This window comes from Cervus canadensis, chromosome 22 (assembly GCF_019320065.1).
Source record: "Cervus canadensis isolate Bull #8, Minnesota chromosome 22, ASM1932006v1, whole genome shotgun sequence".
In the NCBI taxonomy this organism is placed as follows: Eukaryota; Metazoa; Chordata; class Mammalia; order Artiodactyla; family Cervidae; genus Cervus; species Cervus canadensis.
The window spans coordinates 38,243,458-38,270,535 of NC_057407.1; the positions used below are offsets into that span (position 1 = coordinate 38,243,458).

The window sequence follows — 27,078 nt, forward strand, 5'->3', positions numbered from 1 at the left end:
TTGCTGGTTTTCTTGCTGTTTGTTTTCTCAGTTAACTTGAGAGTAATTCCAAAGTCACTATGATTGTGGGTTTATTTCTCCATTACTTTCATTAGTTTTATTTTTTTTTTCCATTTATTTTTATTAGTTGGAGGCTAATTACTTTACACTATTGTAGTGGCTTTTGCCATACATTGACATGAATCAGCCATGGATTTACATGTGTTCCCCATCCCGATCCCCCCTCCCGCCTCCCTCCCCATCCAATCCCTCTGGGTCATCCCAGTGCACCGGCCCCGAGCACTTGTCTCATGCATCCAACCTGGGCTGGTGATCTGTTTCATGCTTGATAATATACATGTTTCGATGCTGTTCTCTCAGATCATCTCACCCTCGCCTTCTCCCATAGAGTCCAAAAGTCTGTTCTGTACATCTGTGTCTCTTTTTCTGTCGTGCATATAAGGTTTTAAATTTATGTATTTTGAAGCTTTGTTAGGTGCATACACATGGGGGGATGTTATATGCTCTTGGTGGGTTGATTCTTTTATCATTACTTAGTGTTCCTGTTTATCCTTGGTAATTTTTCTTGCTCTGAAGTCTGTTTTGTTTGATATTAATATATTTACTCCAGCTTTCTTCTGGTTAATGGTTGCATGGTGAAACTCTTTCTGTCCTTTTTCTTTTAACCTACCTTTGTCATTTTATTTGAAGTGGATTTCTTGAAGATAGCGTATGGTCGAATCTTCTTAAAAAATAAATATCTGACAATCTGTTGTTTAGTTGGTGTGTTTAGACTACTTTTACTGTCATTATTGGTATGCTTGAATTTAGTTCTACCATTTTGTTTATTTGTCTCTGTTTTTTATTCTTTTTCCTCTTCCCTGTTTTCTGTTCATTTGGACTTTTTTAGAATTTTAATTTATTGAGGTTTTGACTGTTATCTTTGTATAGCCCCTTTAGTGGTTATCCTTGGGATTAACATACATATACTTTACCTAATTTACTTAAAATTATCATTTCATGTGGAAAGTAGACACTTAACGACCATATAGATCTGTTTACTTTCTTCCCTGTATATGTGTCATATCGTATCTATATACGTTGAGAATCATACCAATGTTATAATTTTTTCTTTCAACTATCAAATATTTTATAGTAAAGAGAAAGTGAATAGTTTATTACATTTATCCAAATATTACTATTTCTGTTGCTTTCTTTTAATTACTAAACTCTAGGTTTCCTCTGTTAGTTTCTTTTATAGCTGAAGAATTTCCTTCAGTATTTCTTTTAGAGCATGTCTGCCAGGTGCAGGAATTCTTTTTGTTTTCCTTTCTTTGAGAATGTCGTTATTATCTTCATTCCTGAAGGACATTTTCACTTAATATACAGTTCTAGGTTGATAGTTCTCCCCCCTCCTACAGCACTTTTGAATAGACTTTTATTACTTGTGATGAGAAATTCGTAATCATTCCAATTGTTACACATAAATGTTCTAATTGCTATTTTCATCATTTCTCTCTGGGGCTACTTTCAAGATTTTTCAGTCCGATTTCAGCAGTTCAGTTATGATGTATCTGGGTATGGATTTCTTCGAGCTTACCCTGTTTTGGGTTGGTTGCACTTCTTGAATCTCTAAGTTTGTTTTTTCACCAGATTTTGAACATTGTCAGCCATTCTTCTCTTTTTCTTTATTGTGTAGTTGGCATACAATGGTTAGTTGTGTGATCTGAAGCAAAATGATTAAATATTCATATGCCTTGCAAAATGATAACCACAATAAGTGTAGTTAACCTCTATCACCTTTCATAGTTGCCAAGAAACTTTTTTTCTTGTGATGAGAACTTTGAAAATTTACTCTGGGCAACTTTCAAATATTTAATACAATACTATTAACTTTTGTCACCATGCTGTACATTATATCCCTATGACTTACTTATTTTATAATTGGAATTTTGTAACTTTTGACCCTTTCACCCATTTCTGGCAACCACTTGTCTGTTTTCTGTATCTATAAGCTTATATTTTTTGCTGTTTTGTTTTTAGATTCCACATATAAGTGAGATCATTTAGTATTTGTCTGTGTCTGACTTTTTTCACTTAGCATTACTCTTGAGGTCCACCTGTGTTGTTCCAAATGGCAGGGTCTCATTCTTTTTAAAGACTGAATAATGTTCCATTGTTTGTGTGTGTGTGTGCGCAGCACACGTGTATGTAACTGTCTATCACATTTTAAAGATCTTTTCATTTGTCACTGATACTTAGGTTGTTTCCATATCTTGGCTTTTGTAAATAATGCTGCACTGAACATGGGGATGCATGTATCTTCTTGAGTTAAAGTCTTCATTTTCTTCAGGTAAGTACCCAGAAGTGGAACTAATGGGTCATATGGTAGTTCTGTTTTTAATTTTTTGAGGGACCTCCATATCATTTTTCAAAGTGGCCAATAGTGCCAATTTACATTACCACCAAAGCAAGAGGTTCCTTTTCTCCAGATCCTTGCCAACACTTGTTATTTGTTGTCTTTTTGATAATAGCCATTCTAACAAGTGTGGTGATTTTTTTAATTGTAATTTTGATTTGCATTTCCTTGATGATTAATGATACTGAGCACTTCTTCATCTGCCTATTGGCTATCTGTATGTCTTTGGAACAATGTCTTCAGATCTTCTGTCTGTTTTTTAACCAGTTGCTTTTTTGCTAGCTGTTGAGTTGTATGAATTCTTACATTTTGACTATTACCCCTTACCAGTTATATGATATGTACATATTTTCTCCTGTTTGCTACATTGCTTTTTCATTTTGTTGATGGTTTCTTTTGCTTTGCAAAGGCTTTTTAGTTTGATACAGTTCACACTTGTTTATTTTTGCATTTGTTGCTTTTCGTGTTAAATTTTAAAAAAATGTCAGCAAGACCTGTCAGGGAGCTTACTGCTTGTGTCTTCCAGGAGCCCTACAGTTTTAGGTCTTACGTTAAAGTCCTTAATCCACTTTGAATTAATGTTTTCAGTATGGTGTAAGATGGTGGTCCACTTTCGTTCTTTGGTCAGTGAGACTGGACCACTATCTGGTTTTATGGTTGTCCAGTTTTCCCAGTGCCATTGATGCTGGAGTGACTGTCTTTTTTATTGTATATCCTTAGCTCCTTTGTTGTAAATTCGTCTTGACCATGCATGGGTTTATCTCTGAGTTCTGTATTCTGTTCCATTGATCTTTGTTTTTTATGTGCATACCATTCTGTTTTGATTACTGCAGGTTTGTAACAGAGTTAGGAATCAGGAAGCATGAAGCCTCTAGCTTTGTTCTTTTTTCTCAAGATGATTTTGGCTATTTGAAATCTTGTGTGGTACCATTCTTTTTCTCTTATCCTGGGATTTCAGTGACATGAATGTTAGAGATTTTTATATTATTTTAAAGATCCTTGAGACTCTGTTGACTCCCCTCTCCCCCAGTCTTTTGTTAGTTCAGCCAATTTCTCTTGTTCTATCTTCAAATTCCTTGAGTTTTTTCTCTTTTTACCTCCATTCTTCTATTAGCCCATCCAGTGAGGTAGTTTTTTAAAATTTTGGTTATTGTATTTTTCATTTCTAAGATTTCCATTTGGTTCTATTTTATGGCTTTTGTTTACCTGTTGAAACTTTCTATTCCGTTCATTTCAAGAGTATGTACCCTTCTTGGAGTATGGTTATGATAGCTATTGTTATTTCCAATATGTTGGTCATCTTGATGTTGGCATCTGTTCATTGTCTTTTTCCCTTGCTTGTTGAAATTTTTCTTAATTCTTCACATATTTACTTACTCTGGATACTTAGAAATGAGACTCTGGGTTTTTAAAAACTTCTTTGGAGAATGTTTTTTGTTGTTTTGTTTTAGCAGGCAGTTGACCCAGTTAGATTCAGGCCACAGGCTCTGATTTGCCTTCTTCTGTGGGCTTTGGTTCTCACGTCAGTGCAGTTTGCAGTAGCACTTTTGGGATCATTCCTGCCTGTACACTGCTGAGGGGTTAGCTGGAAATCTGGCTAGTGGTCTACCTCATAGTTTAGTTCTCAAGGCCTTTGATAAGTTGTTCAGGGTTAGATTCACATATCACAGTTTGCGGATGAGCTCAGGAGTTTGTATACAACTTTATGGGGTCCATTTACCTAGTCCTTTCCTTTATGAATCTCTGATACTCTCTGACTCTACCCCCATCCCCACCCCCACCCCCTCCCACTCCCTATCCCCTGCTGTCAGAAAGTTGGAGGGGGATGGATGGGTTCAGTCTCTATGCCTTGTTATGCCCTTCCCTCAGCTGAATCTGTTCTCAAGGACTAAGTGGTAGAAGAGAGAATGAAGACCCTGCTCAAAAACCGCAACAGGGATTTCTCCTTCTATTTCTCCCACCACCTCCCTGTCCATCCCACTCCCAAGTACTATTTGGACCACAGTTCCTTTGGTTAGAGAAGATTCCCTTCTCTCAAGGTACTTGCCTGGGCATAGCTGCTCTTAGGTGCTCATGGCTTCCAGACTTGACTTGTCTGGGGACTATGGCAGAAGAAAGGAAAAAACCCAGAGGATTTCCACTTTCTCTGTCCTGTTATCCACCCTCTCCCCCAGGAACACACACGCACGCACAAGCACCCATACACAGTCCTCATACCAAAATCAGAAGCCTCCTCCTTGAGCTTTTTCTGTTCATGCTTGGTACACTTTTCTGGCAATGGGGCTGCCTTTGGTCCAGGCTCTGGGAGATTGAGAGGGAGGGAAAAAGCAGCTAGGAAATAGCGTCAGATTGCTTGTGTTTTGAGTTCTGATTTCCTTGTCTGATCTATCTGCTACGCTTCCTTTCAGAGTTCCCAGTTAGCTGCTGCGTGTATTCAGGCCTTGGTTTTTAGTTACATTCAGTCAAAGAGCCAGGGTGGAGCCTGTTTACCTAAACTTAACCAGAACACTGTGAACTACTTTCTAACATCACATTTCATGGACCCTGTGTGATGTTTGTTGATGGTAGCAAATATTCAACGCTTCCATTGTACCTGTAACCAATGCCTGAAGCGGGCATTGTTCTAAATGGTGTATATATTTTAATTTATTTAACTTGAGATAGAGACTTGTTATCTTCATTTTACATTGGGAGAAAGAGGGACATTGCAAAGGTAAGGAACATGCAAGAAGGACCTACAGCTAGGCAAGTGGTAAGACCAGGGTAATAACCCAGTATGATTCTCTCCAGAGTCACAGGCATAACCAGAAGACTAGCATAAACATCCATTACCTGAGAAAACAAGCAAAACTTCTTACAGTCAATCTACAGCCACTGGGGTAACTTAAACTATTCTCAAAAGATTGTTAATCAGTTACCTGGCTTTACTTTTCTGTGATGGGCCTTTTTAATTACATTCAAAATACTCTTTTTTTTTATTCTTTTGATTCTGGCTTACTGTAATAGATCTTCAATAGATCAATAAAGACTTGTCTTTCTTATTTTGTTTTAAAGAGTTCAAAATTCATTTTACCATTTGTGGATTGCATATTTGTTGTGATTTCCACCAGTGTTTTGCTTAAGACTAGGGACTCTTGTTACATACGTAACTCATTGATTTTGTAGCTTTTGGTTGGTTCTAGGAATCTTCCTTTTAAGTTTAATCATGGAAGTCTATTTCAGGATTTGAAGGAAAAATTTTTGTTTTTATACTTTTCTTTTTTTGAAACAGGCTCTATGTGCACACATAGAAGGGCATACAGTGGAAGATAAGCCTCTCATTTTAGTTGCCTAAATACCCAATTCTTCACCAAAAGAGGGAGAGAAACTTTTAAATATAGGAAATTACTTATTTGCTTAGGGCACATGTACCCACGGTGCAGAAAGTCAAACTCTTGACAGTGGTAGTTCGCAGCAGAGTTACAGGATGCCACGCAAGGGAGTAGGAGGCAGGCCTCAGATCCACTCCACTCAGTGTTGTTAGGTTTTATTTTCAGATTTCTAAAGGAGGAAGAACAAAGAGGCTGGGATTAATCATTGTCATGTGACATTTCTGTGACATTTCTTAATTGTAGATTTGGGAGTCTGGTTTATGACTATTTGGTCAAATGGTCCATGGCTTGGGGGCCTGTTAGCTCATTTTGCCTGGAGAACAATCTGAGTTTATATGTTAGTGATGATATGTGTAGTAGTAGTTTTAGGACATTGATGATGTTATCAACAATAGCAGTTTTAGTCATCCAACTCTGGTTGATTAGTGTTCAGTTAGCATAGGATTGAGGTCAGAGGTTACATGAAAGGGAATAAGGTTTTGGATAGAGAGAGTAATCATAAACTTGGTAAGTTTCAAGTGTGGGTTCATCTCTGGGCTCTCTGTTCTGTCCATTGATTTTTGTGCCAGCACCATAGTGTTTTGGTTGCTGTAGCTTTGTGGAGTAGCTTGAAATCAGGTAGTGTGACATCTCAAGCTTTGTTCTTCATTTCAATATTGTTTTGGCTCCTTGGGGTCTTTTGTGTTTTCATATAGATTTTAGAATTACTTGTTCTAATTCTGTGAAAAATGTCATTGGTATTTTGATAGAGATTGCATTGAATATGTAGATAATCTTGGGTAGTATAGTTATTCTAACATTTACTCTTCCAGTTCACGACCACGGTATGTCATCTTCCATCTTGTGTCATCTTCAGTTTTTTTATTTAACTAAGCTTTTTATTTTGTATTGGGGTGTAGACAGTTAACACTGTTGTCATAGTTTTAGGTGGACAGCAAATATTCCATTTCTTTAACCAGTGTCTAATAGTTTTCTGAGTAAAGGTCTTTTACCTCCTTAGGCAGACTTATTCCTAGATATTTTATTCTTTTTGATGCAGTTGTAAATGGGATTTTTTTTTTTTTTGCTTTCTCTTTCTGAGAGTTCATTGTTAGTGTGTAAAAACACAATAGATATCTGTATATTAACTTTGTATCTTTCACCTGTACTGAATTCTTGATGAGTTTTTTGGTGGTGTCTAGGATTGTTTTATATATAGTATCATGTTATATGAAACAGTGACAATTTTACTTTCCAATTTGGATTCCTTCTATTTCTTTTTTCTTGTCACTTTCTTAATGAAAAGGTATTTGTTAAAAAGGAAGGTAAAAATGAAAACAGTAGGTAAATTGTCTAGAGACTTAACCAGTATGATAGTATGAAGGCCTGAAATGTGGAATTGCAGCTGAGCTATTTCAAATCCTGAAAGATGATGCTGTGAAACTGCTGCACTCAATATGCCAGCAAATTTGGAAAATTCAGCAGTGGCCACAGGATTGGAAAAGGTCAGTTTTCATTCCAAACCCAAAGAATGCTCAAACTGCCACACAGTTGCACTCATCTCACACACTAGCGAAATAATGCTCAGAATTCTCCAAGCTCGGTTTCAATAGTACGTGAACTGAGAACTTCCAAATGTTCAAGCTGGATTTAGAAAAGGCAGAGGAACTAGAGATCAAATTCCCAACATCTGTTGGATCATAAAAAAAGCAAGAGAGTTCCAAAAAAAAACATCTACTTCTGCTTCACTGACTACGCCAAAGCCTTTGACTATGTGGATCACAGCAAACTGTGGAAAATTCTTCAAGAGATGGAAGTACCAGACTACCTTACCTGTCTCTGAGACATCTTTATGCAGGTCAAGAAGCAACAGTTAGAACTGAACATGGAACAACAGACTGCTTCCAAATTGGGAAATGAGTACATCAAGCTGTATATTGTCACCCTGCTTATGTAACTTATATGCAGAGTACATCATGTGAAATGCTGGATTTGATGAAGCACAGGCTGGAATCAAGATTTCCAGGAGAAATATCAATAACCTCAGATAAGCAGATGACATCACCCTTATGGCAGAAAGCAAAGAGGAACTGAAGAGCCTCTTGAAAATGAAACAGGAGAGTGAAAAAGCTGGCTTCAAAAAAAACGAAGATCATGTCATCTGGTCCCATCACTTCATGGCAAATAGATGGGTAAACAATGGAAACAGTGACAGACTTTAGTTTCTTGGGCTCCAAAATCACCTCAGATGGTGACTGCAGCCATGAAATTAAAAGACACTTGCTTCTTGGAAGAAAAGCTATGACCAACCTAGACAGCATATTAAAAAACAGAGACATTACTTTGCCGACAAAGGTTCATCTAGTCAAAGCTATAGTTTTTTCAGTAGTCATGTATGGATGTGAGAGTTGGACCATAAAGAAAGCTGAGCATCAGAGAACTGATGCTTTTGAGTTGTGGTGTTGGAGAAGATGCTTGAGAGTCCCTTGGACAGCAGGGAGATCAAACCAGTCAATCCTAAAGGAAATCAATCCTGAATATTCATTGGAAGGACTGATGCTGAAGCTGAAGCTCCAATACTTTGGCCACCTGAGGCCAAGAGCTGACTCATTGTCAAAGACCCTGCTACTGGGGAGGATTGAAGGCAGAAGGAGAAGGGGACAACAGAGGATGAGATGGTTGGACGGCATCACTGACTTGATGGATATGAGTTTAGCAAGCTCCAGAATTGGTGATGGACAGGGAACCTTTGTGTGGTGCAGTCCATGGGGTTGCAAAGAGTTGGGTGCGACTGAAGTGAACTGAACTGATGCTAATTCCCCGCTACCCTCATGCTTCTGACTTTAGAATCTGCTTGATCCCACATGTGAAGATTATGTAGGATAATCTTTTTTTAATGTAAAGATACAAGTGTATTTTACAGATGTATAGTGAACTCTTGATGTTCATGGGAAATACATCCAGACATTAATGACTTGACACGTTAGCAAATACTGTATGTGCTGAAGCTCTCCAGCACTGATTTCTTTGGGAGCCCTTTTTTCACATTGTTATTATATCATCAGAATTTCTGACTGAGTGAAAATGCTGCACTGTGATGTGGTTGCCCAGTGGTTGACTAGGATGCTCACTATCAAATTGTTCTACAAACAGTTTGAGATTTGTTCAGCAGTTCTTTAGAGATACTGTGTTGGCACAAAAGTTCTTTTCACTTTTTCCGTAAGATGGTACAAGACCCTGAATGAACATTTTGGCCAATCCAGTAGATGTGTAAAACCATTACTAATGTGCTGTTAATGCAAGTTATGATGAAAATTGTGATGGGTATATGAAATAGTAATTAGAGACTTTTCAAAGTGAATTTTCTTCGGAAATAGAGGTTTGCAGGAATGAAGGTTTTCAGGCTCCTGATAGAAGTTGTGGGTTTGAGGACATTTACTCCTCAGGAGTCGTCTTTGTAGAGGAGATTGCTGCAGAGGTGCTGTCTCGGTATTAGCAGTGCTGGTGGAGAGGACCCGCCTGCCGATACAGGAATCATGAGACGTGGGTTTAATCCAGGAGTCGGGAAGATCCCCTGCAGGAGGGCATGGCAGCCCGCTCCAGTATTGCTGCCTGGGAAATCCCACGGACAGAAAGTCCTGGTGGGTTACAGTCCATGAGGTCACAAAGAATTGGTCATGACTGAGCAACTAAACCACAGCAACAAAACTCCCACTGGACCATGAAGAAGGGAGTGAGCAGTCACAGGTGTTTGTGAATCAGTACAACCCAGATTCATCATCTGTGTCTGCGGCTGCTGATTGGCTCATCTCTGCAGCAGAGTTTTAGAACTGGCCTGCCTCCATCAGAACATCCAGACCAGAGTTCATACGTGCCTCCTCTGCGTGGGTGAGACGGATGAAGGAAGGGCGCCGCGCTCACTGTGCCCAGGGGCACGCCGCTGCCAGTCAGGTGGAGTTGGCGGAGCAGATGGAAAATATTGACTTCTAGAGCAGAGTTTACCCAGGGGGCCTGTCCATGCCAGATCCTGAGGATGCGTTTATCTTTTTGGCTAGTGTTTTTGAAAAGTTAGAAACTTTTTTGACTGTTAGTGCAAATTTTGTCCCTTTTTGAAGGATAATATTAAAAATTTATGATTTTGCTGAAGGTTTTTATTACTTGATTTGCTTCAGAAAAATAACTTAGGAGTTTAGTTTATTTGGAGTGATAGCTGTTTTTCAGAATTTGGGCCATTTGAAGATGAGAGGCCTTAATTGACCATGCCTCTAAGAAGCCTGAAATTTGAAGATTTTGCGTGCTACTTAATTTTGTTTGGTAAGGACTGAAGAGAATCCCTCCATCTTAAAACAAACTAAAGTCGAAACCCACTGGGATTTTGAGAGATGTTATTTTTTGGTTAGTAAGATTTAACTCTCAAACGAAGCTTAAAATATGTCTTTTAAACTGATGTCCTGTGGGGAGGAATTATGTGTATAGTTGGAAGTAATTCTGGGTTTGCACTTAAAACTGATAACAAATTACAGTTTTTTTGGAAATTAAGGAAAATTATCCAAAGATTTCTAAAATAGAAAATGAACATGATATGATCTTTGAAATACTGCTGTAGTGAATGATTATACCTTTTCTAGCCCTTTAAAAAAAAGAGAGCCTCAGATATGATATATGTGTTCACAGTGGAAACTACTCTATGAAGTGCTGAGAAAGAAGAGAAGAAGAGTATGTATTAAGTGGGATAGTTTTCACCCAGACTAAGAGGAACTTAGACTTGGGAGAGCACACTGTGTTTAATTCATTTCCCAGCTTATACATAAATATTAAGATATAGAAAATCAGAGTAGGTTTTAAAATGCCAGTTTCAAAGCCTAGAGGCTTTTCCTTTATACAGAAATGATAAAATATGGATTTTTCTATTAGAAGACATTTGTAAGTTAATATCCTTTTTGAACATTGAAGGACCGAACTAGATTAGCAATGATTTGTTCCTGAGCTAGTTGTCATAATTTCTTAAGATTGAATCTCTTCATGAGTTTCACGAATATTATAGTAGAAAATTTATTTTTTTAATTCTAGATGTGTCCTAGATACGATACACAAGAAGGTGGTATTTGATTATCTTGTTTAAGAAATCTTTCTTTGGAAACAATTTCAAATTTACAGAAAATTTGCAGGAATGAAAGCACTCCAAAAAACATTTATATACCCTTTGTTGAGGTCAGACATTGTACCTCATTTGCTGTATCATTCATGTACTGTGTATGTCACCCTATATAAGTAAGATCTGTGTGCCATGCCCGTTGTTTCTAAATGTTTACATTTGTATTTTCTGAGTTTAGGAATATTCTCTTATCTGACTAATTTAGTTGCCAACTTTATTATGTTTAGAAAACTTGATATCTCATAGATGTTATCTATTCAGTTGACCCAATAATGTTGATAGTTTCTTGCTCCCCAGTAGAGGATCCAGCCTAGGGTCAGGTACCGCATTTAGACATCATGTCTCTTTAGCATCTTCTGTCTAGTCTGAAACCTTTTAGAGTTTTGATCTTTTATGACATTGGCATCTTTGAAACTCCTCCTCTCCACCTGCCTTTTAAATAGACTATTCCTCTGTTTTGGGTCAGTCTGATGTTTCTTCATGATTAGATTTAGTTTACGCCTTCACAATTGAAATACACGGAGGGATGTCGTGTTCTCTTGGTAATACTTCTGTGGGCACATGAGGTCCATTTGAGAATTCCACATGAAGTCAAGATTTTGTCTTGATTTCTTCATTGTATAATTACTTGCTTTTCCCTCTGCAGCTGATGAGTGGTTTGTGAGGTGTACTTTAAGACCATTTAAGGAATGGAAATACCTTATTCCTCATCAAAATTTTCTCCTAGATCTACCTTTCATTTTAAATAATTCCAGCAAAAGTAGGTTGCCATCCTTTTTTTTTTTAACTATTGTAATTTGAAATGTAAGAGTAATATTATTAGCAGTAATTTCACTTATTAGTGAAATATAAGAACCATAGTAAAAATGGGTATTAGTAATAAGAGTTTTCTGATTGAATTAAACGTTCTTGGAAAGAAAAGTGAATTACTTGTATATTTATTTGCTTTATCTTCTCACTTGTCAAATGTGTAAATTTTGGCGATTTAAACGATTTGAGTCATAGTGTATGTTGTTTAAAATGAGAGAAGACAGCTCTGCTTAGCATGGGAAAGTAATTTCTTCTCGCTGAGAGGAGAAATGCAGTCTGAGTCTTGTTTTTGCTCCTTATTTCATCCGGTCTACAAAGTATCTTGATAACTAAAGCCTTAAAAAATAAAAAGATTCTTAGAGCAAAACCTGTGAGAGATTTGTCAAAGCAGGTATTTTTCCACTTGTGTTTAAAGTTTATTGAATTGGATCGGACTGCTACTAAAGAGAAACAGATCAAGCAAAGAGAAACTTCTCCCATGTTGTTCATAGCTTGATTTCTGCCTTGGTTCATTTATGAGAGCAATTGTAAAATCTGATCTGTTGTGTTTGGAATCTATTTTACAGCACTGAAATGTATGGGTATCTCACTGTGTTCTCACACGTGTCAGATACCATTGTGTATGAGCAGCCGGTGCTTGCGTGGTGCATTTCTACCGTAGTCTGGTTACAAGGAATGAGCATCTTCCCCATTCTTACTGAGTGTGGTCAGTGGGGTGTCCTTTCACTAGTATAGGTCCTCTCCCTCGGGTTTTCTGCCTTCCTGGGGTTAACCGTGGCTCTTCTCTTTCCTTTCCTTTTTCATTTTGCCTTGCTCCTGTGATCCGCAGTAATAAACTTAGGTAAGCTCTGTGTACTAGAGTTGACACAGATAGAACTTTATGGGACATGGTCTGCTTTTAGCCTTTGGTATACTAATGATTTGTGGTGGGGAGTCACATTTTTCCTACTCTTGATGGCATTCATCACTTAACTATATTTTATTCAATTTTAATTATTTTTTTTAACACCAAGAACATTTTGTATTGGGTTATAACTGATTCACAGTGTTGTAGTAGCTTCAGTTGAACAGTGAAGGGACTATGTACATGTATCCATTCTCCTTCAAAACCCCTCCAGTCCAGGCTGGTACATGACACTGAGGAGAGATCCGTGTGCTATACAATAGGTCTTTGTTGGCTATCCACTTTAAATATAGCAGTGTATTTTAAATGAGAGGCCTGTGAAGAAGCATAAAATAGGAAGCAAAGACATTACTTTGCCGACAGAGGTCCTTCTAGTCAAAGCTACGGTTTTTCCACTAGTCATGTATGGATGTGAGAGTTGGACCATAAAGAAGGCTGAGTGCCAAAAAATCGATACTTTAGAACTGTGGTGCTGGAGAAGACTCTTTGGAGTCCCTTGGACTGCAAGGAGATCAAACCAGTTAACCCTCAAGGTTATCAACCCTGGATATTCATTGGAGGGACTGATGCTTAAGCTGAAGCTCCAGCACTTTGGCCACCTGATGCAAAGAACTGATTGATTGGAAAAGACTGATGCTGGCAAAGATTGAAGGCAGAAGAAGGGGACGACAGAGGATCAGATGGTTGGATGGCATCACCAACTTGATGGACATGAGTTTGAGCAAGCTGTGGGAGTTGGTGATGGTCAGGGCAGTCTGGCGTGCTGCATTCCATGGGGTCGCAAAGAGTTGGATAAAACCGAGCAACTGAACTGAATTGAACTGATGAATAAACATAAAACCATAAATGCTAGAGCTGTAAGTGACTTTGGAGATAGTCTTCCAGTTTCCTTTTCTTCTAGTAAGATAGCTTAATCCTGAAGGTAAGATGACTTGTGTGTGTAACTCGTAATAAGATTCCTTGATCTTGAAGGTATTTTTCTTTTTACCGTCTTATTTTGCTTCAAATTTATTTCGTCCCACCAAACAAATTCCGGAGATACAACCTTGTGAGTCTAGGTGTGCGTAACAGCTGCAGTTTCATCCATTGTCACAAATCACTGTGAGTGCCACTCATGATCTTGAATTTGTGTTAGGTGAAGGTCAGTTTATATTTGATATGCTATTTAGGAAGACAGCTTTGAAAGCATATTTTTATTTCTCTTTACAGATCTTAAAAATAATGTGACTTCGAGCAAATGGCTTAACCTGTCATTGCTTTGGTTTTCTCATCTGAAAAATGAGGATATTGCTACATACTTCATAGGGTTGTTATTAGGATTAAGTAAGTTAATATTGATTAATATTTACTGAGTATTTAGAACAGTGCTTCATGCTATTTAAGTATTTGTTAAAATAAAGAGCATGATACACAATTAAGTAGTATTTTCCAAACATCTACTTGTTTCCTAAATTGCTAGTCTCAGTTTAGTGGCATTTTGACAGCATAGAAATAAATTCTGTTATTTAGAGCACAATTGCCAACTGAGTGGTTTAGTCATTCAACACAAGCTTTGAAAAGTGACAATTAAGATTTGACACTAAGAAAGAAGTAGAAAATGCTTCCAATTCTGTAAAGTTGTTATACCACAAAATCCATTCGTCAAAGCCAACAAATGTTTTTTGAACATTGTGCTGTACTCAGGACATTTGGAATTAAAAACCCAAAGATATGATTACCTAATTTTCAGCCTTTGCAGGTTATCAGTGGCAGGTGAATGAGGGAAAACGATGGTTACCATCTGCCAGCAGTGAGAAGTAGCAGTGAAGAAAGAGATGAACAACTAAGACAGTTCAGGGTCGGCTGAGTATACTGCAGCCCCTACCTCATGATCATAATCACAAAATTTTACTGCCAGAAGGGCCCTTGAGGATTATGGAGTTTAGTTTTCTTGTTTTACAATTTGTAAAATGACCCTGAAACACCAAGAACATATTCAGTCATATTCCAAGGATTGTGAAAAGTCAGACAAGTATGTACTGCACTTTAGAAAGCTTTGTGTGCAAGCTGTTTTAGAAGTTTTGGTACGACGATTTCTGCCTGCCTCATTATGTATAGCTTCTTTTCCTAATGATATCAAATAAATGAGGCATTATCTCAGACCTCTCCTTAGATATTAATTAATTATGGCCTATTATAATTCACAGTGGTGAACTTTAAGAAAAATAACCATTGTCGAGCAGTGTGACCTTGGGAATTTATTTCCTGTTCCATAAAATGATAATGATGGGAGAAGGAAATGGCAACCCACTCCAGTATTCTTGCCTGGAAAATCCCATGGACGGAGGAGCCTGGTAGGCTACAGTCTATGGGGAAAAAAAAAAAGAAAAAAAAAAATGATAATGATGATTGCCTTCATTTACATCACATAATTTTCTATAATTGTAAAATGCACAAGATGTAAAATTTACCCTCTTAACTATTAAGTGTATAATTCAGTACTAATAAGTTCATTCACATTTCTGTGTAGCCATCACCACTCTCCATCGATAGGACCTTTAATCTACCCAACCTGAAATCCCATACCCACTAAGCATTAACTCTCTGTTTCCACCGCTCTAGCCTTTGGCAACTACCATTCTACTTTCTGTCTTTATGAATTTTAACTGCTGTAGGTTTCTCTTATAAATAGAATCATGAAGTATTTATCTTTGTTTGTGCCTGGCTTGTTTCACTTAACATAATGTCCTCACAGTTCCTCCATGGTGGAGCATGAATCAGGTTTTAAGGCTGAATAGTATTACATTGTGGGGATAGACCACACTTTGTTTATCATCAGATGGACTCTAGGTAGCTTCCACATTTTGGTTGTTGTGAATAATGCTGTGAACATGGTTGTACAAATATCTCAAATTCCTACTTTCAGTTATTTTGGGTATATACTCAGAACTGGAATTGCTGGATCATGTGGTAATTCTATTTTTAGTGTTTTGAGGAACTGCCATGTTGTTTTCATTCTCCCACCCCTGACAACCACTGATCTTTTTATTTACTGTTTTCTTTTTTTCATAATATCATATTGTTGGAATCATGCAGTATGTAGTCTTGCCACGTGGGGTCTTTCATTAAATATACATTTAAGATTCCTCCATGTCCTTTGTGACTTAGTTGCTCATTTCTTTTTAGTACTGAATAATACTGTATTGTCTGGATGTACCGGTCTTATCTGTTCACTTACTGAAGGGCATCTTGGTTGTTTTAGGTTTTAGCAATTATAAATAATGATGCTGTAATCATTTAATGTGTGGATTTTTGTGTGGACTTAAGTTTTCAAGCCCTTTTGGTAAATACCAAGGAGTGTGATTGCTGGGTTGCATGGTAAGAGTGTGTTTGGATTTGTAAAATACTGTCAGCTGTCTGCCAAAGTGGCTGCACCTTTCTACAAACCTATCAGCAGTGACTGAGAGTTCTTCTTACTCCCCATCCTCATCAGCGTTTGGTGTTATCAAAAATACCAGGTTTGGGCCACTCTAAATGGTTTGCAGTGGTATCTCATTGTTCTGAATTGCATTTTCATGGCAACGTATGATGTGGTGCGTCTTTTCGTGTGCTTCTTTGCCATCTGTATATCTCCTTTGGTAAGATCTTTGGCTCATATTTTAATTGGATTGTTTTCATATTGTTGAGTTTTAACAGTTCATTGTATATTTACAGTAATAGTCTTTTATCAGATGTCTTTTGCAGATATTTTCCCCCTACTCTGTGGCTTGTTTTGAGTCTCTTGACATTGTCTTTTGCAGAGCAGAAGTGTTTAATGAAGTTAGCTTATTATTTCCTTTATAGAGCATGCCTTTGATGTTACCTCTGTGCATGTTTTAATCAGGTTATATTTTTTGTTCTTTTGTCATGGCTAGTTTTGATATATGTAGTTATAATATCACAACTAAATCTTCACATATAAATCACATATGTGAAAGTTCTGAAAATTATACTGTTTGACAGGTATAAATAAAATAGTGATTATGGTTGTGTTAACATTTTTTCTGAGATTAGCCCAAACGCCACTGAACAGTAGGGGAAAAGAAAAAGAAGTAGAACATTTTTGGGGTTATGTAGAAGAAATTAGCTTGTGAAATTGGAATTCATTGTGCTCAGTACTTGTAGACATTTTGAAGTGAATGTGTGGCTAACAATTGGCTGATGTTAGGGCCTTTAAAATAGTCCCATTTGTTTAATGAGCCCCATGTTGATATATTTCATAGTCCCAAGTCAGATCATTTGAGAAACATTTCGCAAAATACATAATATATAAAATCAGTATTAATGTGACTCATTAGGTGTACTTCACTGGAGGATATAAGGAACGTTGGAGTAGACAGACATACGTGCTTGGGTGGAGAGACTTTGTTCAGTGTCAGGTTGACAAAAGGCAGCCAAAATTGTAACAGAAATAATTACTTTCTAAAGTTTATTTCAGATGTGAGAGATCAACCACATTTCTAAACATTCCAAATTCTTGATCTGCTATTTAGAATAATATATGGTTAAGCTACAGTAATTTGTGTAATCCTAATTTATTTCCAGTTGGAAAAAAACAGCCTAATGGAAAAGAATTGAGAACTCAGATATAGAACTGCTGCTATGTGAAATTTGCCATTTCACATCAATCTAGTCAGGAAAGTGTGGATTTATAGATCCATTTGTAAAATGGACCTTTGTTATACTGTGTAATCAAATTCCAGATGGATAAACATTTTAAAATATAAATAGTATTAGAAGATACTTAATTTTGGTCTCTGACAGCAAGGTTATAAACCAAAAAGAGAATGGAATAGAGTAGAATAGAATCCTACATAAAAGGAGGATCATCTTTATGAAAAAAACATTTTATAAGCATTATTAAAAAGCTGACTCAGAAGAGCAACAGTGAATTTTGACAGTATTGTCAATATAATTTCAGTGCTACAAATAGAAAACTTTAACCATTTACTTCTGATTTACTTCTACCCTGTATACAAAAATGTATGTATAGGTGGAGGAAATTTACATAACAGATTTCTTAAGTAGTTGTACAGTATTTTTCTTAAACTTAAAAATAGATAAAATTTGCATTAGTTTTGAAAATATCTTTAAAAGGAGAATGTCTGTGAATGAAAAAAATGCATCTCTTCAAAATCTATGGCTATCAGGAGTATTTTCTTAAGGTTACCATCGCTAAAAAATTAGTTATTTGCTAATATGGGTACAGAAGTAATGTTGATGTGAAAGGTTATACAGTGTTGCAGTTTTAATAAGTAACAATTAATCTAACTTCAAATGTTTTCTTTCATTCAGTCAGGTCAGTTCAGTGAAGATATGATACCTACTGTGGGCTTCAACATGAGAAAAGTAACTAAAGGTAACGTCACAATAAAGGTACGTCAGCTGCTTGCCATACTTGATATAAATTGTTAGCACATACAAATTAGGAATTTTTCTGTTTGTTTCTTTGGTTTTTACATGAGTATTGGCAGTTCTTAATTGGGCATGTTCCAAACGAGTGTAAATTTTTTTCCTTCTTTCTCTAATAGATAAAAATGTTTAAGTGTTGAAATGTTAAGTCCCATAAAAAACTTTGCATATGGGTTGACAGAAGTAATATTTGAGATTTAGATGTTCCTTGGAAATAAAAATCCCATCTTCAGAGTGTTTGGAATGTAATATTGCATATATTTCATGAATAATTTATGTTGAAAGAGACTAACTGTTTATAATATTGGTAATTTAGTATTGTATTTGTGGTAGCAAATACGGTAATCCAGTTTTCCCTTTCTTTGCTACTAAGCCCTAAAATTAAAACTATAAAACAGTAAAAATTAACTAGTTTAACATAATTTTGTTTCTAGAATAAGTTTGATAGGTTTGCGTTGTGGACTGTTGGACCGGTTTTTAATTTATTTTTATTATTTTTAGCTCCTTTGTTCATGTGGGGAGTTTTGCTTCTATAGCCTGAACCCTTATGGCCATTTTACCCAGTTCTTGTGGCTCACAGAAGCTGTTTGCTAAATTCTTTCTGTAGCTTTTCTAATGAAGCTTCTAATGTCTCATGTATGTCATTATGCATGCGTCCAGTGTCTGTAGCTAAATTGGAAGCCTTTTGAAGATAAACATCATGACTTAAGACCTTTACATAGCCCTACAGAGTAGCCATAATAGTGCAATAACTGTAGTTGGTGGCTTTCATATGGATAAAGTAACTTTATATAAGAAAAGCACCTAGGTAGGAATATTTTCTATGTTATATACAGAATAATTTAAAATGATTACATTCTAATATATATATACCCCATCAGACAATTAAACTTTAATAGATTCTGAATGAAGAGTTTGTTTTTTCTCTTGGACTTCAAATGTGGATGATGTGTGATCATGCAGATTCTAAGAGTTACTATTTTTTTAAAAATAGGTTTTCAGTATTGGAAATCTATTGGTTAATAGGCAAAGAAAGTATTGCCCCAAAATGAAATCTTTGCTCAGGCAGCACCTATTAGATCTAATGTAAGTGTGTTAAATACGAACTTCAAGTTCAGAAATGGCCCCAAGAACTTCCAGGACAAGACCTTGTTTGAGCTCGGATTTTTCCAAAGCAGTTTGACTCTAACATTGTGGAGCTGAGCATATCTGCTTCTTTTTTTCCTTCCATCTGCCGCTTTTTTCTTCATTGTGTTGTTTGAAATATTATTATTAAGATTTGTCTGTCTTGATTTGAAGATTTGGGACATAGGAGGACAACCCCGCTTCCGGAGCATGTGGGAACGGTACTGCAGAGGAGTCAACGCTATTGTGTAAGCTGCCTCCCTTCCACCCCCACCCCCCTGTCCCCCACCCCCCCTATAGTCAGTTTAGGTTTCAAGGAAATAAGGCATTTTTCATACTTTTAAAGGCTTAATTTTTATTTCTGGCAGTAAAATCTTTTTTAGGTATTAGTATAATTTCCTATTAACATCAGACTTTAAAAAATGAATCATCAAATGGGAGTTTTGTTTTTTTCTCTATGTTGCTGATGGATATACATGTTTTACCCCCTAGAACAGTCTGTTTCTCTGCTTATTTTATTGGTGTTTAGTTGATTAACAGTATGAGTTTTAGGTGTGCAGCATAGTGATTCAGTATTTTTGCAGGTTATATTCCATTATGGATTATTGAGAGATAATGGGTATAATTTCCTGTGTTGCATAATATATCCTTGAAGCTTATCTGATTCCGTATATAGTAGTTTGTAGGACAGTCTATTAAAAAGTATTTTGGGGTGACAGCCTTTTAAAATCTAGTACTTAATTTTGATCAACAGTTTCAGTAGTATAAATTAAGAAAATTAAAAATTTGTTCATTGTGATCATCAAAGAATATGGTGGAGGCATTTTGAGATCACTTTTTTTTTTTAAGTTACATGATAGATGCTGCAGATCGTGAAAAGATAGAAGCCTCTCGAAATGAACTACATAATCTTCTAGATAAACCGCAGTTACAAGGAATTCCAGTAAGTATGGTTAATTTCACATTATATGATTATAATATTTGTAGTTATATTATTAAAAGTTTAATTATGCATTTTTGTTAATTATGTTTGAAATCAGTAGAGTGTCTTTATTTGTTTTAAAGTCTGGACAGCTTATATTCACTGAGTATCCATCACATGCTGGGCAGTGTGCTATTTAGTCATTTCTTAACAAGCTGGTTAGTGAACTGTATGTAGTAGAAGCAGTGCTTAGTCCTGGGGAAACAGTAGTGAAGAGAAGTAGATAGAAGTAGATGCTTCCTGCCATTATGGAGCTTATGGTTTAGTAGGAAACTAGGTAGATGATATGAAAATGGCTTGAATAATGCAGCTCTGATAAGTGCTATGAAGGAGAGATACAAGGGGCTTATGGAGTTGTAAGTTACAGGGCAGATTTGGTATAGTTTGAGGGAAGAAGGAAAGATTCCCCAAGAAGTGCTACTTGAGCTGAGATGTGAGGGAAGTGACAGTTGGAGGGAAAGAGAATTGCAGGCAGAGGCTCTTAGGTAGGAGGAAGTAGGGTTTGGGAGGAGGCTGGTGTCTCTAGAGCGCGGAGCCCACTGGGCGGGTAGAGCATTGTCAGCCTCTGACAGCAGGGGTACTTCAGGAGGCTGTGCTGGGGGGGACTGGGTATTTTAAGTGCTCAGACTTATTATCTAAATCATTGTTATTTCAGTTTAAAAATGGATTGCATGGGGACTATTCCCAGGTGGCGCTAGTGGTAAAGAACCCACCTGTCAGTGCAGAAGACGTAGGAGACACGCGGTTCGATCCCTGGGTTGAGAAGATCCCCTGGAGAAGGGCATGGCTACCCACTCCAGTATTCTTGCCTGGAGAATCCCATGGACAGAGGAGCTTGGCGGGCTACAGTCCATGAAGTGGGAAAGAGTCAGACACGACTGAAGCAGCTTAGCATAAGGAGGACAGTTTTAGGAAGCTGCTGAAACAGTTTTCAAATTCAAGACAGTTTTGAACTTTTCTTGGCAAAATAGAGTACCATGGATTGGGGTGGTCAGAGACAAGGTTGTGAGAAGGAAATAGATGTGGAGGCTGTTTAGGACGACCGTCCACCAGACTCAGAAAGGAAGATAAACAGGACAATTCCTAGTTCCTGGCTAATGTGGTTGGATGGAAGATGGTGCCATTTGTGGAGTGAAAGAAGCTGGAAAAGGCCCCGGCTTTACCCTCATGACGAGGTAGTGTGTGTCAGATCCCTGAAGTATGTTATCTCAGGTGATCATTACAGTGTGCTGAGGGTGATGGTGTGATCCCTCCTGGTGACACTTGTTATTTGCGCAGGATCACATGGCGACTAGTGCATTGCACAACCAGGTTTTGAATCTATTTATTTGTGACTTCAAGGCCTGTCCTTTTTCTTTTGTATTAACTAGTCCTGCATGTGTTGTTGTTCAGTCGCCTAGTCATGTCTGACTTTTTGTGACCCCATGGACTGCAGCATGCCAGGCCTCTCTGTCCCTCACCATCTCCTGAAGTTTGCCCAAATTCATATCCATTGCATTGGTGATGCCATCCAGCCATCTCATCCTCTGACACCCTCTTTTCCTTCTGCCCTTAATCTTTCCCAGCATCAGGGACTTCTCCAGTGAGTCAGATGTTCGCATCAGATGACCAAAATATTGCATACCATAAGTAAAAAAAAAAAAAAAAATCTTGTTCCCCATGAGAGTTCTTAGTAGCAAACAATAGAAAGCTGTTTAAGTAGAGAGGAATTCATTGAAACAATATTGGGTAGTTTACAGAGTCTTGAGAAGGCTGCCCTTAACTGTGTTGAGAAAACACTGGAACAAGGGAAAGCTGAGCAGCTGCCAGGATCACATCCACATTGACATCATGTAGTCAGTCTGGTGACCCCATGCAGTTTGTGAACACCAGACTGAATTGCTCCAGTTGGAAGGTCATTTAGTTGATACCCCTTCCATAGCAGAATGGGTTCAGTATTCCTGCTTTCTTGAAAAACTGGCTCTGCATTCAGAGTTTTGGTTGATCGTAGATTGTATGTCCATTCTCTAGCAGAAAAGAAGGCTGGAAAAGAAATTATCTACAGAAGCAAGTAGCTTTATTGGGAGGCAGAGTCATAAGGTGGAAGATTTCTTTGTTTTTTTCTTTGAAAGACTACTTAATGTAGGAAGAGGACTAAGATGCCAGGCAATCCCAAAACTGAGAACTGATCACAAATGACCAGGATGTATTTTTTTATTTAAACTCACATAGATCCGGGTTGAGAACCTGGGTGACTTAGTAAGACCTAGTGAAAGGGTTAGTCACTCAGTCGTGTCTGACTCTTTGTGACCCCATGGACTGTAGCTGCGAGGCTCCTCTGTCCACAGGATTCTCCAGACCAGAATACTGGAGTGGGTTGCCATTCCCTTCTCCAGGAGGTCTTCCCAACATAGGGATCAAAACCTGGTACTTGCATTGCAGATGGATTCTTTACCTTCTGAGCCACCAGAGTTTGGAGAGGGGTAAGAATGAGAGAAGGGCGGACAGGCTGCCCAAGGGTGCTGAGATTTGGCTTTTGACTCTCTGACCCCTACGATTTTAGCATTCTTTGGAGAGCTCGTGGTGCTCCTTGCATTCTGTGGGTCTATTCTTGGCTCTTTCCTCTTTCTGAGAATGAGTCTAGGGCCTGTGAGGAGAATCAGTCACAGTGTCTGGCGTTGAGGGTGGGGGTGGGACTTGTATTAAGTGAAAGACGTAGGTTTGACACGTGTTTGATGAGCCGGCCAGGTAGACATGGTGTGCACTTTCTTAGGCTTGGTCAAAGATACAAGTTCTTGGAGAACATTGACTCGGAGTAAGGATGTTATCAAATACATTATGTGTACTCATAGTTTTTGCTTTTTGTAAGGCAGAAAGGAGATACCTGGGAAAGACAGAATGGTTTTGGGATGCCCCTCTCCACTTTGCTCTTTTTTCAAAGCACATTGAGTAATCACATGACACGTTTGTTCTCAGAGTTGATGGCTACTGTATTTATCCTGATTCGCAAACTTACCCATTGTCTTAATATTTATACATGATACTTTATAGGATGGATGTAGAATTTTAAAGTGTTATTTACATGTTTACTGTTAGATTAATGCCTAACAGATAGCAGTGGTTGAAAATCATGCCTCCACCCTCGGCAGTTAAGATCATACTCACATTTTGGTAAAGATTTTTTAAGAAATAACAGAATGCATACCATAGACATCAGTTCAGTTCAGTTCAGTCACTCAGTCGTGTCCGACTCTTTGCAACCCCACGAATCTCAGCACGCCAGGCCTCCCTGTCCATTACCAACTCCTGGAGATTACTCAAGCTCAAGGCAGCCTGCTCCAGTAGTCTTGCCTGGAAAACCCCATGGAAGGAGGAGCCTGTTAGGCTGCAGTCCATGGGGTCGCTAAGAGTCGTACACAACTGAGCGACTTCACTTTCACTTTCATGCATTGGAGAAGGAAATGGCAACCCACTCCAGTGTTCTTGCCTGGAGAATCCCAGGGACAGGGGAGCCTGGTGGGCTGACATCTATGGGGTCGCACAGAGTCGGACACGACTAAAGCGACTTAGCAGCAGCAGCATGTCCATCGAGTCGGTGATGCCATCCAGCCATCTCATCCTCTGTCGTCCGCTTCTCCTCCTGCCCCCAATCCCTTCCAGCATCAGGTTCTTTTCCAATGAGTCAACTCTTCGCACGAGGTGGCCAAAGTATTGGTGTTTCAGCTTCAGCATCAGTCCTTCCAAATGAACACCCAGGACTGATCTCCTTTAGGATGGACTGGTTGGATCTCCTTGCTGTCCAAGGGACTCTCAAGAGTCTTCTCCAACCCCACAGTTCAAAAGCATCAATTTTTCAACACTTAACTTTCTTTATAGTCCAACTCTCACATCCATACAGGACCACTGGAAAACCACAGCCTTGACTAGATGGACCTTTGTTAGCAAAGTAATGTCTCTGCTTTTTAATATGCTGTCTAGGTTGGTTATAACTTTCCTTCCAAGGAGTAAGCGTCTTTTAATTTCATGGCTGCAGTCACTATCCACAGTGATTTTGGAGCCCCCCAAAATAAAGTCTGACACTGTTTCCACTGTTTCCCCATCTATTTCCCATGAAGTGATGGGAACAGATGCCATGATCTTAGTTTTCTGAATGTTGAGCTTTAAGCCAGCTTTTTCACTCTCCTCTTTCACTTTCATCAAGAGGGTTTTGGTTCCTCTTCACTTTCTGCCATAAGGGTGATGTCATCTGCATATCTGAGGTTATTGATATTTCTCCCGGCAATCTTGATTCCAGCTTGTGCTTCTTCCAGCCCAGCGTTTCTCATGATGTACTCTGCATAGAAGTTAAATAAGCATGGTGACAATATACAGCCGTGACTTACTCCTTTTCCTATTTGGAACCAGTCTGTTGTTCCATGTCCAGTTATAACTGTTGCTTCCTGACCTGCATATAGGTTTCTCAAGAGGAAGGTCAGGTGGTCTGGTATTCCCATCTCTAAGAATTTTCCACAGTTTATTGTAATCGACACAGTCAAAGGCTTTGGCATAGTCAGTAAAGCAGAAATAGATGTTTTTCTGGAACTCTCTTGCTTTTTCAGTGATTCAGCGGATGTTGGCAATTTGATCTCTGGTTCCTCTACCTTTTCTAAAACCAGCTTGAACATCTGGAAGTTCATGGTTCATGTATTGCTGAAGCCTGTCTTGGAGAATTTTGAGCATTACTTTACTAGCGTGTGAGATGAGTGCACTTGTGCGGTAGTTTGAGCATTCTTTGGGATTGCCTTTCTTAGGGATTGGAATGAAAACTGACCTTTTCCAGTCCTGTGGCCACTGCTGAGTTTTCCAAATTTCCTGGCATATTGAGTGCAGCACTTTCACAGCATCGTCTTTCAGAATTTGAAATAGCTCAACTGGAATTCCATCACCTCCACTAGCTTTGTTCATAGTGATGCTTTCTAAGGCCCACTTGACGTCACATTCCAGGATGTCTGGCTCTAGGTGAGTGATCAAACCATCGTGATTATCTGAGTTGTGAAGATCTTTTTTGTATAGTTCTTCTATATATTCTTGCCACCTCTTCTTAATATCTTCTGCTTCTGTTAGGTCCATACCATTTCTGTCCTTTATCGAAACCATCTTTGAATGAAATGTTCCCTTGGTATCTCTAATTTTCTTGAAGAGATCTCTAGTCTTTCCCATTTTGTTGTTTTCTTCTTATTTCTTTGCGTTGATCACTGAGGAAGGCTTTCTTATCTCTCCTGGCTATTCTTTGGAACTCTGCATTCAAATGGGTATATCTTTCCTTTTCTCCTTTGCTTTTTGCTTCTCTTCTTTTCACAGCTATTTGTAAGGCCTCTCAGAGAGCCATTTTGCCTTTTTGCATTTCTTTTCCACGGGGATGGTCTTGATCCCTGTCTCCTGCACAATGTCACGAACCTCCGTCCATGGTTCATCAGGCACTCTATCAGATCTAGTCCCTTAAATCTATTTCTCACTTCCACTGTATAGTCATAAGGAATTTGATTTAGGTCATACCTGAATGGTCTAGTGGTTTTCCCTACTTTCTTCAATTTAAGTCTGAATTTGGCAATAAGGAGTTCATAATCTGAGCCACAGTCAGCTCCCAGTCTTGTTTTTTGCTGACTCTGTAGAGCTTCTCCATCTTTGGCTGCAAAGAATATAATCAATCTGATTTCGGTGTTGCCCATCTGGTGATGTCCAGGTGTAGAGTCTTCTCTTGTGTTGTTGGAAGAGGGTATTTGCTATGACTAGTGCATTCTCTTGGCAAAACTCTGTTAGCCTTTGCCCTGCTTCATTCCGTACTCCAAGGCCAAATTTGCCTGTTACTCCAGGTGCTTCTTGACTTGCTACTTTTGCATTCCAGTCCCCTATAATGAAAAGGACATCTTTTTTGGATGTTAGTTCTAAAAGGTCTTGTAGACCTTCATAGAACTGTTCAGCTTCAGCTTCTTCAGCGTTACTTGTTGGGGCATAGGCTTGGATTACCGTGATACTGAATGGTTTGCCTTGGAAATGAATAGAGATCATTCTGTCATTTTTGAGATTGCATCCAGGTACTGCATTTTGGACTCTTTTGTTGACCATGATGGCTACTCCATTGCTTCTAAGGGATTCGTGCCCACAGTAGTAGATATAATGGTCATCTGAATTAAATTCACCCATTCCAGTCCATTTTAGTTCGCTGAGTCCTCCTAGAATGTTGACGTTCACTCTTGCCATCTCCTGTTTGACCAGTTCCAATTTGCCTTGATTCATGGACCTAACATTCCAGGTTCCTATGCAAAATATTGCTATTTACAGCATCGGACCTTGCTTCTATAACTAGTCACATCCACAGCTGGGTATTGTTTTTGCTTTGGCTCCATCCCTTCATTCTTTCTGGAGTTATTTCTCCACTGATCTCCAGTAGCATATTGGGCACCTACCACCTGGGGAGTTACTCTTTCAGTATCCTGTCATTTTGCCTTTTTATACTGTTATGGGGTTCTCAAGGCAAGAGTACTGAAGTGATTTGCCATTCCGTTCTCCAGTGGACCATGTTGTGTCAGACCTCTCCACAATGACCTGTCCATCTTGGGCCACCCAAGATGGACAGGCATGGCTTCATTTCATTGAGTTAGACAAGGCTGTGGTCCTGTGATCAGATTGGCTAGTTTTCTGTGATTATGGTTTTAGTGTGTCTGCCCTCTGATGCCCTCTCGCAACACCTACCGTCTTACTTGGGTCTCTCTTACCTTGGACGTGGGGTGTCTCTTTAGGGCTGTTCCAGCAAAGCGCAGCCGCTGCTCCTTACCTTGGATGAGGGGTATCTTCTCACGGCCGCCCCTGCTGACCTTGAACGTGGAGTAGCTCCTCTCGGCCCTCCTGCGCCTGCCGCAGCAGCCGCTCCTTAGACATGGGATTGCTCCTCTCGGCTGCTGCCCC

The 27,078-nt window shown here is 38.5% G+C and overlaps 1 protein-coding gene across 1 annotated transcript in view; it reads left to right on the forward strand.

The window, feature by feature from the left end:
- Positions 1-27,078, forward strand: part of ARL8B (ADP ribosylation factor like GTPase 8B) — a 53,445-nt gene that overhangs the window by 18,335 nt on the left and 8,032 nt on the right. Inside the window, exons 2-4 of the mRNA XM_043442382.1 lie at positions 17,931-18,011; positions 19,347-19,420; positions 20,022-20,115. Coding sequence (XP_043298317.1) covers positions 17,931-18,011; positions 19,347-19,420; positions 20,022-20,115 — 249 coding nt within the window. The remainder of the gene's footprint in view (positions 1-17,930; positions 18,012-19,346; positions 19,421-20,021; positions 20,116-27,078) is intronic.